The sequence below is a fragment of the Frankliniella occidentalis genome, unplaced genomic scaffold, assembly GCF_000697945.3.
Source record: "Frankliniella occidentalis isolate FOCC.00 unplaced genomic scaffold, Focc_3.1 Scaffold392, whole genome shotgun sequence".
NCBI lineage: Eukaryota > Metazoa > Arthropoda > Insecta > Thysanoptera > Thripidae > Frankliniella > Frankliniella occidentalis.
The window spans coordinates 59,244-72,196 of NW_026267514.1; the positions used below are offsets into that span (position 1 = coordinate 59,244).

At 49.9% G+C, this 12,953-nt stretch overlaps 1 protein-coding gene across 2 annotated transcripts in view; it reads left to right on the plus strand.

The window, feature by feature from the left end:
• Positions 1–11,432, plus strand: part of LOC113205517 (trithorax group protein osa) — a 13,387-nt gene extending 1,955 nt beyond the window's left edge. The window contains exons 1-7 of one of the 2 annotated variants that reach the window (XM_026421182.2): positions 4,071–4,282; positions 7,523–8,450; positions 9,251–9,359; positions 9,441–9,580; positions 9,668–9,837; positions 10,201–10,393; positions 10,477–11,432. In XM_026421182.2, coding sequence (XP_026276967.2) covers positions 4,086–4,282; positions 7,523–8,450; positions 9,251–9,359; positions 9,441–9,580; positions 9,668–9,837; positions 10,201–10,393; positions 10,477–10,698 — 1,959 coding nt within the window. In that variant the 5' untranslated portion in view covers positions 4,071–4,085 and the 3' untranslated portion in view covers positions 10,699–11,432. Of the gene's footprint in view, positions 1–4,070; positions 4,283–7,522; positions 8,451–9,250; positions 9,360–9,440; positions 9,581–9,667; positions 9,838–10,200; positions 10,394–10,476 lie in introns of those variants that run through there. The other variant, XM_026421181.2, reaches the window with a different exon arrangement.
• Positions 11,433–12,953: the final 1,521 nt, after the last annotated feature.

The following is a 12,953-nucleotide window of genomic DNA, read 5'->3' on the forward strand; positions in this document are numbered from 1 at the left end:
AAGAGCCGTATTCCCAGCGCCAAAGCACCCCGTTACGCACCCGTCGACCTGCCTCGTCCACCGCCCGCCGCCCGCCGCCCGCCGCCGCCCCGCCTTGGCAATGAAGGATTCTGGGGAAGGAATAACCGAACGATGTGGAAACACCGCCGAGCGGGTTTCCGCCGGTGCCCAATACACACTCACACGGGCAGTCGCGGGCGGTCGGGGTCTCTATAGAGGCACATGTAGCCCGCGCGCCTTCCCTCCCCCCTCCTCCCCCCGGCACCCCGCCCTCCTCCCGGAGGGAATGACCACACCATCCGACATGTGCGCGCCGCGCGCTGCTGTGCCGGGGGCCCGCGACCTTGGCCGTGGGATTCCCGCGCGACCCGCAGCGGCTGCGTCCCCGGGCGGCAAACACAGGCTGGCCTCTCTCTCCCTCGGCCCGCGCCGCTCTCGCTCTCACCCGCGTGCGCCGCTGCGGGGCCGGCTGGCGGGCCGCGTCCGCGTCGCCGACTCCTGGCTTCCCTATTTGCTCCGCGTCCCCCTCCTTTCACTTTCATCTCCCGGTGCCGCTCACTGTGACATCACGACGATCACGCCCGCACCTCCACCTCTTTGCTCTCGCGCGACTTTTGCGCGCTTTTGCGCGCTTTTGCGGCTGCGGCGCCTGTGCAGTGCGTCTCATTTCCGCGGACGCGGTGATATGGTTGTCATCCATTCGGTACTCGGAACCGTTGTTGAGGTGTCGTAGAGCTCTGCTATATGTGCGACAGACACGCGCCATTCGTGTGACGATCCCTACCCGCTCTCGCACTCACCTCACTCTCAGGCTCAGGCACTCGCTTTCACTCCGTCTCGCGATCGCGGTCTTGTCCTGCACTCACGCGGAAAAACAGGCATCAGCTAAATTGGCTAGTGCATTCGCTAATATGGCTAATATTGGCTCGCCCAGCAAATTACTAGCTAAGAGAGCTAAAAAATTAGCAATAACAATAAAAGCAAGCTAATATTGTGATCTAAGGCCATTAGTAGCCTTAGTTATTTTGGCTAACTCTTTTTTTTTCGAGCAGAAAATCCATTTGTCAGCAGAACGAAAACAAACTTGTAAAGAACACAATTTACTTTGTAGAGCTAAAAAAATAATGTTTAATCAGAAATTTGAATTAATTGTAATTTATGCACACTAAATCCTCATGCACTTTGTTGTGCCTAAAACTTGCAGAATTTTATACAGCCATAATAATATTATGCATAATTGTATGTGCGAACAGTGTGCATAATTATGCACACTTTGTACACAATCATTCATAAAAATTTGTGCATGCAACATAGTTGTGGATGCAACAAAAATATCATCAAACCGATCACACACCAATCTACATGACGAGATCATCCAATCGCCATGATCAAAGTTGGTTATGACTTCCTTTGACGCTCTTATTCCGTTCCGTGGACAGAACGCTTTTTCTGAGTGTGTCCATGCCAACTGGACACCGAAGGGCGCAGTACTCTTTTCCATGTAAAGCGGAGCGGTGAGCGTCGGGGAATCCTCCCCGCGCCGCCGGAACTGGAGGGAACCGGAGGGACCGCCCAGAGGCAGCAAGGTGAACTACTTGGCGTGGCGTGGCGGGGCGTGATGGGGAGAGGCGAGGCGGGGCGAGGTGGGGTGCAAACTCTGTCCTGTAAGTGATGGACGGTGCGGACGAAGCGTGTCCTGCCGTTCGGGGTCCTTTACCTCACTTCCGACGCAGTGAAGCATATGGCAGCAGCGTCGGACCGACCCGCCCCCGGAGAAGACACTTTGCCTAGCCGGCCGGACCGCAATTATGCCACACTTTGTCCCAAAGTGTTTGGTCCAGCCGGAGCCGTCCGATGGTTGGACCACATCCACCGCATCGCGTCGGGTGCCGTGTTGGTGCAGCCGAGCAGCGAGCGACTGTTTAGGAGTGCCGAGCTGACGCTGATCTCAGCTTCAGGTGGCAAAGAGTTCTTTAAGATAGCAGCTGATTTGAATTCCTGGACCCGTGGCTTCCCCGAACTTTCGAGTGGGGGGTACCTCACAAGGGAACTCATCTAAGTGTTAATCCCCGATATTGTTCCGCCTTGGGGGTTTTGTAGGGTGAACGTATACAAAACGATTGGCAATGAAAATTCGTGCCCAATTTCATATTTAAATTTATAGGGGAAATCCACTTTCTCCAAAAATGACTAAAAAAAGCATTTTTCTGAAAAACCCAAAAATTATTCACAGCTTGTATGTATTCAGTTTTAAAATGTCGATTTAAGGCCGAATACAAATACAAACTTCCGGTCATTTTTGTTTTTTTCAGGAAAAATGCATTTTTTAGTCATTTCTAGAGAAAATGGATTTCCCCTATAAATATAAATATGAAATTGGGCACGAATTTTCATTGCCAATCGTTTCGAATACGGTCACTAAACAAAACCTCCAAGGCGGAACAAAATCGGGGACTAACACTTAGATGAGTTCCCTTGTCAGCCCAGCCGAGGACGTGGCTCAGGTTCCCTAAATTTTTCTTTGGAACTTTACCGGAATGCTTCAGGCCTATGTTGTGAGCGAAATAAACAAAAATATATAGAACACAAATTTCATTTTGTGCTAAGTAATAAACTTGTTCTTTAACTGAAATTTTCGACTCGTGCTGTGAGGGATCGTTCAGGAAGCACGCCCCCCATATTTGCCATTACGAAACTATCAAGTTCAGCCAGTCCAGTTTTTTATGGTTTTATTGAAGTCCAATCACTTTGATTTTTACTTAGTTTGGTGTGCCTTTGCGATCCAAGCACTCCGTAGAACCTGATGGGTAGGCAACATCTTGCCCCCAGTGCATGCGTGTACTGCGGGTTGGCCTATCCTGAGTTTCGCAGGCGCTGAAGCCTGTGACAATTAGTTTTGTGTCGAACGACAACTTTGTAATCCTACAAAAACCTTTACTGTTGCGTAGAAACAGGTGAGGTTTTATGTCTGTTTGACTGTGGGTTGCCTACTTTCAGGGGTTTCGTAGGGGAAAATGCCCACCTACCCTAGGGGGTGATTTGGGCGACCGGGGAAGGGGGTGGGACCAACCCTTCGCCATCCCCATTAAAACCACGCCTGTATAGAAATAAATCCGACAAAATCAGAACTATACGCCGAGGGGGCCACCACTCTCTCTTTGGATGTACACATGATTGCAAAGATTGCGTGATTTCACATGATTTCACGGATTTCGCATATTATTTTAGAAGATTTCACGCTAAAACCTGCCGGCAGATTATGTCTGATTTGAAGGATTACAGATGATTTCAGCGGATTTTACCGGATTTCGGCGGATTTCACAAGATTCCGGCGGATTTTACGTGATTCTTGCGGTTTTTACATGCCCTTCTAAGGATTTCAGACTAAAATTTGCTGGCAGATTACGTATGATTTCATGATTGCAGGTGGATTGCAAATGATTTCAGGAGGATTTCAGGGAGGGCGTACACATGATTTCAGGAGTGGCGGCCCCCTCGCTATACGCCATATCACTCGCACCGCTCTAGGCTCTATAGGCACTGCACCCAGATTTTGCAGGGATTGCGTCATCGACAGTGACAATGCGAGAGTGCGGGTGTGTGGGCTCAATAAAAGCTCTCACCTCCGTATCTCCCTTTACCCTTTCAATGGCATGGTACAATTTTTGTCCATTGCAAGATGCGTCTGTGTGCACATCTTTTAGGACGTAATTTGCAAGAAGTGCACACAGATGCTTCTTGCTTTGGACAAATTATTCCTTTCCATTTTGAGTGTACTCGGGTGTCAGCTTCCCACGGTGCTTCTAGTGTTTTGCGACACGTTGTCCGGTGCACACCTATATGTACCTCGTTAAAATAGCGTAAAACATAGGTCGATAATCTGTCTTAATGCAGAGGTCAATCACGTTGTGGGAATCCGAAAAGACGTCCGTTGACGTTTATGTGCTGCGAAGCATTGCGAAGCGAGCGCGGCCATGTCGAGTAAGGAGGCGTGGCGCGGCCGACGCACGACCCGGGAGCACGGCGCGCGCTGCCGAGGAGGGGGGCGGCCGGGGCGGCGCTTCTGCGCGACGCGTTTAAATGTTATGGCGGGCAAGGAGACCGGCCAGTTCCACGCCACCTCGCCTCGAGCGGACACTGCAGCGCGCGCGCCCGACTTGCTACAAAAAGTGTCCCACCGCCGCCCCATGGCGTTCCCCGCGGCCAGCACCGCCGCCGCGGCGTCTGTCCTCTTCCTGCTCCTGCCCCTGCTCGCGCACGCCCGCGCCGCCGACGTGGACAAGTGAGTAGCGATGGGGACTTCCCTGACGAGTCTTGTGTTCTTTACGTTAATCAAAAGTTCTTATCAGTTTCGGTATAAAATAAAAATGTTATATGCAGAGTAGGCAGAGTAGGCGTCAGTGCAGTTTCAGAGCAAAAGCCCGTCTATAAACCACCCAGCAATTCTTTTCCTAATTTGGGATTATTTGAGCTTTGGGTGACATGGCCTGGGGCGGATTCTTGATGTAGTAGGTCCTGAGGGTTGCGTTGGGCCACAGCAAGTGACCTACTCCAGTGATGTGTGTTACCTGATCCTGGTCACGAGAGGGCAAGGCGCAGAGCGCTAGCGTTTCCCGCGGGCCCTCTTTTGACTGTGAAGACGAGCCACTTCCTTTCGGGATCTTGTCCCCCCACCTCCTTCCCTCCCCCTCGCCGTCGTCCTTGCTACCCGACGCGGGGGCAGGGTCCTCTGGCGGCCCTCGGCGGCAGTTCAAGTTCACCCGGCCATGTGCCACCTGTTTCCCTGATCTCATCCTGTTCCCGCCACTTACTACACGCATCGTCAACTTTTTCGTTCGCTTCTCACATACTGATATTTGCAAACATGGAGAGCACAAAGGCACTCTAAAAATGTCGGACCGAGTACTGGAAAAAATTCAATGGAAAATGTCGTACGCGTACCGCACTGCCACACTGAACAAAGGTGCTAAGTCCTACTTTTAAAAGGTACACTAAAGGATGAGTGCCTTTTCAAAGGCATTAAAACTGTCAAAGGCAGTAGTTTTTAGCACCTTAGGGTTCTTTAGTGCCATTATATAGACATTTTAAACTGAAAATTTATTTAGCAGTCCATGGAAGGCACGACTTTAGAACCTTTGTCTTTCCAGTGCAGCCTTGAGGCGGCGCGAGCCGACCGTATGTTTTTACTGCAAATTGTCACCTTCATCGAGTATTGGGCATCGCTGCCGCAAACCGCCCGAGGCGCGCACAGAGCGCATTGTGAGGATGAGCTCACGAGCCTAGCTCAGCGGCGCGCCTGCTGGAGCTCTCGCAGTGACCGCCTCTCTTCGGGGAAGGACACACGCTGTTACCGTGTGAGCAGGACTTCCTCGCCAGGAAGAGGTGAACAGCGCGGCAACTCGAGCGTACATCCTATCGCTCCTTGTTTGGCACCGACCGATGCAAATGCAGAACAATTGAGAATTACTCGTGTCTTAAACTCGCGGACACGACAGACGAGCCTGGGGCCGGGACTCGAGAGTGGGGGGAGGCCAGAGGCCAGGCGTCAGGTGAAGTGAGCTCATTGTGCAGCGCCCACGTCCACTCTATATCCAATCAAAGAACGTCTCACATGCATCTCACCAAGGATCGCGCATATTCTCCTCTCAGAAAGCTGGATTCTTGGTCAAGAGCAAAATGCTCTCAATCGGATTCAGAGTATTTTTGCACTTGATTTGAAACAATTTCACTTGCAGAGAGACAAAACTTCTTGATTCAAGTACCAAATGTTCTTGGATCCAAGTTCCAGCTTTTAAATATAAACTTGTTTCTAATTATAAATACCCTTCTGAAAAGCACGCAATTTTCTGTGCATGTGCCACAGTTTTCTATGGAGGAGTTAACTTTATTCATACTACTACTTGTGAAGTTGTTGCCGACACTCCCTCGAGCTGAAGCACCTGCCTGGAGCTCCTTACGCACAGATAACGCGGGGCTTACCCTCCGTGCGCACACAAAGCGATATGGAAGGGTCCCGGACTGACTCACGGGCGCGTTATGAACTGTCATCATTTTATAGCCATATCGCTCATTTCTTCTAAACTTGCTCCACCTGAAGGCGTCACAATTTTGAGTCACCGGTAAGGGGGAGAGAATCCCGCGCTCGCGTGCCCTGAATAAGACAACATGCGAATCGCCGGTGACGCATTATAATGAGTGAGGTTTACTCTTATCTACAACACCTAGGAATGTTGTGGAAGTTGGGGGTCAGTGACATGTGTCATGTTCACTTCCCCACCTAGGTCCTAGATTGTGAGGCATATTTATTCTCCAAAGCGTCAAATACTTTCGACAGGCGAGCTCTTATTTCTCGGTAATACATATTTAATTTCAGAAAAAAGTAATAACATAAAAAAGAGGAAACTTTTTGGGAGACGCGACCGTTACATTTTTTTTAAACCTGTGGATATGTGGTATGATAGCGTCACTGACTGTGTCGACTCTGTTAAGTAAAGAAAAGGCGGTAATGGTATTAGGACAATAACCACTCGGCCCTAGCACGTGCGCTCCGCCGCGAAAGGGAAAACTCCACGACTGCAGGTGGAGGTGGAGTGTGAACGGTTATCTGCGGATTATGCATTCGGGTTATCGCAGAGACGCATACTGCACCAGGCCACGCCCGGCCAAGACAAAACCGGTAAGAAAAGAGAGAGAGAACAAAGAAAAAACACGTTCACCCGACCGTTTAAGACTGGCTATAAATTGGACACGGCGTGACAATGTTATCGCCCCTTCCCCCTCCCGCCTCCCGCACCGGGGCGCCCAGCGTTATACTTGACGGGCCCGACTGCAGTTTAGTGTTGTAACAGCCGCTAGTAACGTTACGGAGGCTGTTATCATAATCTGCGCCTAGAAAGGAGACGCAGCTCTGACCTTGAACTTGAGAGTCGGGTAGATAGCCTGTTATGCAAAGGCATAATCGGTGGTCCACCGGCGGGCGCCCTGTACTGTACAGTCCCTCAGGGCGAACCTGCGGTGGAGGTATGCTGCCAACCTCTCCCGTGTTGGATGGCGTGTCGTGCACGTGCATGAAAAGTATTACCGTTTCAGAACGTCTATGATCTTGGACGTCCTCTAGTATTTGCCACAGCTGTGCACCATCTGATCAGAGATGAAAAATTTCCCCTAAAGCAGCCCTAAAGTTCCTCTAGCCCAAATTCGAGGGCCCGACCCGACTTCACTAAAATTACCAAATAAAACAAAAGACAAAAAAAGTCTTTATTTTTGAGCCTATTGTCATCTTTGATTTGGGCGCCATGCGTCATGCTTTATCTTTAGGAAACAAAATATGCAATTTTGAAACTGATATGATTGTACGTTGGACTCATTGGTTTAAAGTAGATTCATCCCGATTGGTGATGTCAATATGTTCGGAATCGAGCCAGGCAAACATTTCTAGTCGTAGTCTGGCTTGGTTTAATGTGATTCAATTTCAACAAATGATTCGCACAGGACTAATCCAACTTAACCCGTTCTTTTGCAGCAACATCTACCCCCTGCAGGACGGTTCACCGCCGGTGGACGTCGGTCCCCAGCGGCCGCACGGCCAGTTCCCACCCGGGGTAGGGCCACCCTATGGCGTGGACCTTGGACCCCAGCGGCCTCACGGGCAGGTCCCGCCCAGCGACAGTGTCGTGGACGTCTACAACCTGCCAACAGAGCAGAGCCGTGGCCGTTCAGACAAGGACTTGGGGCCACACAGGCCTGCTGGACAGACCGACCCTAACGGGCCACCCGGAGCCAACGGCGACCTGGGGCCACAGAGGCCGTCCGGACAGTTTCCCCCAGGCACCAATCCGCCGACCCAGTCTGACGCCGTGGAGCAAGGCCGTGGTCGTGCGGACAAGGACTTAGGGCCACACAGGCCCGCGGGACTGACCGACCCAAATGGGCCACCCAGCGCCAACGGCGACCTGGGGCCACAGCGACCGTCCGGACAGTTCCCCCCGGGTACCGGCACGCCGCTCGCCGCCGACATCGTCGACGTTCACAAGCTGGCTGACGAGCTGCAGCCAGCTCGCCCGGACAAGGACTTGGGGACCGACCCCAATGGGCCACCCGGCGTCAACGGCGACTTGGGGCCCCAGCGGCCGTCCGGACAGTTTCCCCCGGGCACCCGACCACCTCCCAACATCCAGAACTACGGCTACTCCGCAGAGCCGATCGACCTAGGACCACAGCGACCGCACGGACAGTTCCCTCCGACGGCGACCATGGCCGACGACGACGAGGAAGACGGCTACCAAGTGTTCTGGAACGTGCCATCCTTCATGTGCCACCGCTACGGGTTCCCCTTCAGCAACCTGACGGGCCGCTATGGCGTGGTCCAGAACGACGAGGACGTGTTCCGGGGCTCCAGCATCACCATCCTGTACGATCCAGGGCTGTACCCGGCTCTCGTGGACAACGATGTGAGTACAACATGGGCATGCATTTGTCCGTCGCGGCCATGTGTCCTGATTCGAAAACAAAGAGGGGGTTAACGTGGCGCAAACGTTTACTTTTCTCATGGTTGCACTGAGTCTACATAAATGTGACCGATTAACTTGATTTCATGTACAAAGAACAAGGGGCAGGGGCGCAACAAGAAACGTCCAAAAAAGAAAAGGGTAAGAAAGCATAGCAATCTTTAAACGGCGTTCAAATATTTCTTGAATGATTTGGAATCTTTATACGCTGCCTAGTAACAGTGCGAGTAACATGGTTTCTTTCTACCCTTCCTTCTTCTTGGACTTTCTTATTTCTCACCCTTAAACATGAATAAAATCATTCGGAATCTGCCCTTACATTTTACATTGAAATGCTTTTAAAAAGCATATGTAAAATCCGATGGAATCTTGTGGAATTCGATGAAATCATAGAGCAAAATATTCTAAAATACTGTGCTAAATGCTGTGAAATCCCTGTGTTCAAACGGAGAGAGGTGTTGATTTTTCCAAAAAAAACAAACGGCTGAGGAACAATTGGCACCACACGTGTTGCCGTTTGCCACTCATAGGAAGGTTTGTGGCGATACAATCGTCCTATTTGCTGGCGGTGGACAACTGTTTTTGTTGTTGATTTTTAGGTTGGTAAACAGAGAAGTTTCCAAAATATCCATCGTGTCGCCAAGGTGCGGTGTCACCTAGGATCTTGAACATCTGTACCTTAAATCAAATTCAATTCAATTTGGTACCTCGCACGTGCTTGAACATAATCAATTTTGTAACAGGGAACTGTCTTCCCCCGTAACGGTGGAGTTCCTCAGGAGGGCAACTTGACACTTCACCTGCAGCGCTTGCAGGAGTCTATCGAGGATCAAGTGCCAGTCGACTTTGATGGTACGTGGCGTATCCGTAGACTATTTGGTGGTCTACTACTTTGATAGTTGGCTGTTGTTTAACAATACACGACCCTGCTAGGTCTCGGCGTGATCGACTTCGAGGCCTGGAGGCCAGTTTGGGGGCAGAACTTTGGCACCCTGAAGGCGTACCAGACGTACTCGGTGCAGGTGGAGAGGCAGAGAGATCCGTCTGCATCGGACAGCACGCTGCAGACCAGGGTATGGCGAACTGCCCAGCTCTCTTAAAACAAACGCCGTTATTTCGCATTTACTGAACTTTTATACCTTGATTTCTCCGATAACTAGGCGAAGCGCCGGTTTGAGGAAGCAGCCAAAGCCTTCTTCCTTCAGAGCTTGTTCCTGGCACAGCGCATACGACCCAACGGCCGCTGGGGCTACTACGCTTTCCCGTACTGCTTCAACAACAACGACGAAAACTTTGACTGCTCAGACAACCTGAGAACCCAAAACTCACAGTGAGTAGCTGTTTCACTTGCACTGCCATCCTAGAAAAATGGAAGAAAAACGTTATAATGTTATATATAACGATGAAATGGATAGTTTAACTGTTAAATCACTTCTTTCACACACTTTATCCTTTTAAGGGTAAAAATTAGAACAGTAAATCACTACAAAATCTTGCAGGCTTGCAGAGTTTATGAGCACAGTGCATAAGGGTTTCTTGTGAATAGTTGGGTTTGCCCAAAATTTAAATGTACCCCCACCGTTATTGGAACTTCTTAACCATTTTTCTGCTTGTACTTCAACCGTTTGGAGTTTTATTCGGTTGACTTCCAATCAATGTTTGTTATCGATCGGCATTTTCTTCGCTCTTGTAGGATCCAGTGGCTTTTCAATGCCAGCACCGCCCTCTTCCCCTCTGTGTACCTGAGCAAGAGCGGCCGCTCCTCGGACGACCAGTTCCTCTTCATCACTGGCAAGCTCCGAGAGGCGCTCCGAGTAGCCCAGGGACGGAACTACGTCTACCCCTACTTCTGGTACCGCTACCGCGATGCTAGCTTCTTGTCTGATGTAAGTTCCCCCGCTGAAACACAATTTGAATTTGAATCATATTACAATATGAGGTCTGTTGAGTTGTACTGTTGTTCCCGCAGGATGACCTCCGCAGCTGCCTGGCCATCCCCCGCGCCCTGGGTATGGCGGGCGCCATCGTGTGGGGCTCGTCGGGCGACATGAACAACCAGAACAAGTGCCAGACGCTCAACGCGCAGCTCGAGAACCGCCTGGGCCCCACCATCCGCAAGTTCTCGGTGACCCTCTCCCATGAGCGCGTTCGCGAGTACGTCGCCCAGCGAAACCCCAACGCCGCCGCGTAGTAACATGGTGGACCAGGCGTTGCCATCATAACCAAACCAAATTTCTACTAACGCTTGGGTTTGGTTGGTTATTTGGTCAATAAGAATAGAAACCGGGCATTCAGAGAACTGATGTACTGCACAAACAAGATGCAGGAAATATGCTAGTCAATCATGATTCTCAAGCAAAAATCGACTCTTGAAAAGAGCCAAAAGTATTTGTTGTGAGAAAATTTTAAGACAAAAAAAAAGGATAAAGTTACCTGTCGTGGGCTTGTTGTTGTGTCTCGTTTGGTGGGTGACTCTCTGAAAGTATATTTTCAAGTTTTCATTTACGATGTTCATGAGATCAGCTGGTACATAGATCAGCCCTTTCTACGGAAAGAAAAAATATCAACAACACAGCAACAAACAACCTTTTGCTCTCGTTATTTTTTCAACGAGTAGGTTTTTTTTGTATACGCCGGGTGAATTTTGTGAAAAATTATACTTTCCTAATGACTAAGAATTTTGTGGGACAAATCTCATTACGTTATATTTTTCCCAATTCGTGGGAGTGACTGTGTTATATATGTATCTCTGTGCGTGTGTGAATTTGTGGTGTCTTTAGTTGTTACTAAACATGCAATGTAAACTACAAAGTATTAATTAATTAAGTTATTAAATTGTGCAACGTTTTCGTGACCGTGTGCGTGTTCTCGTGTGTGACGCACGTTGCCTGTGCAACATTAATCAGTAAACATTAAATCAACTCACCAATCGCTTCCTTCTATCACCGTATCTTTTGGATGCTACTCCCCCTCCACCCTTTTCCCTCCACCACATCGAATCTCACCACAGAGACACGTTAGGTAGCCCGCGCCTGCCCCCTCCTCACCCACTCCCGCCGCGCAGATAGGCAGCGAAGGCATGAGCCGCGCACGTTGGGCTGCCTATGCCTGCGGCGCTGCAGCAAGCTAGGCGCAGATATACCAGATTAAATTCCACGTTGGTATCTGGCAAGTTTATGACACCGAGTGCCTGATGATGTGTTTCAATGAATATTGAGGTAATTGCAAGTGTTTGATTGAAAAGATTAACACCGCGCTCTGAACACGACACGACCAGATGGCATCGCCTGATTGCAGTCTGACTCTTTGGAGTACTCCTAATTTGAACACCTGCAAACACTCGACACGATGTATGAAAAAACAAACTTGCAACGCCCCGTGGCATGCCGCATCTGTGTCGGTCCTCCGTCAAAGATAGACCAGCGCTGCGGCGCTTGTGAAATCACGCAAGACAGTTGTGTATTGCGTCGTATTTTGATCCCAGAACTTAACATTTAGTTCCCGCGATCAGAAACTTTGGCGAGAGGCAATAAATATGTGAGGATAGACAACAAAACTTTTGTCCTTAGAGCAAATTGTTTAGTGCATCAAAAACTTTCGGTTTGGGGAATAAAAGTCCAGCGCCCAGGACTAAAACATTTTCTCAGTGCAGACGTTAATCGCGAGATGGTTAACTTTGTACAAATATACAAGGAACCGACTTACTTCGTGTCCACGCTCTGGTCCGTCGATTCGGGTCCAAGAGCGTTCGCGTCACGCCGAGGCGTGAGGGTCGCGGACCCCTGGGCGTCCGCACGCGTGTCGCGCCGCCCTTGTCTGATGCTGCGAACACGCTGCTGGGCCATGATTAGCTAGCCGTGCTGTTGCTCCGGGAAACAAGACACGGCCCTGTCACCAGCCGGGCCGAGGGCCGATCCTCTCTCGCCTGGACGCGCTGTCATAGTAGCTGCCAAGTTTCAAGGTGATGGCTGATTCTAGACCATAACGATGAGAACAATTGCCATAGGGCGAGCATAGACATTGTACATTCATCCGACCAGTAAGGCAGGAGAAGCTTGTACTACCTTTCCCAAATAGTACCATTTCTCAATGTTGTATGGAACGTCTGTGCCTATCCGTGCACATCTGTTCTTGTTGGAGTTTCACCCTCAACACCAAAGTTGAGGACGAAGATTCAACAAGCACCAATGTTTGCTCTCGTTTCATTGGGCATCTGACATTGGACACCAATGACACTAAATTGAATTACGACAACTATTGTGTGCCAAGGAGGAACCAACTCGTGTATTTCTGTGTACGCTTCGAGTGTATTTCTTCTATTTCCCTTGCATTTTTCTTTTTAAATTTTTGACGTGTATTTGGGTGTATTTCTGTGTACTTCTTTGCATTGTTAAGTATATTTTTTAATGCATTTCTTGCACTTTTGTTTTTGAGTTCACCCCCCCC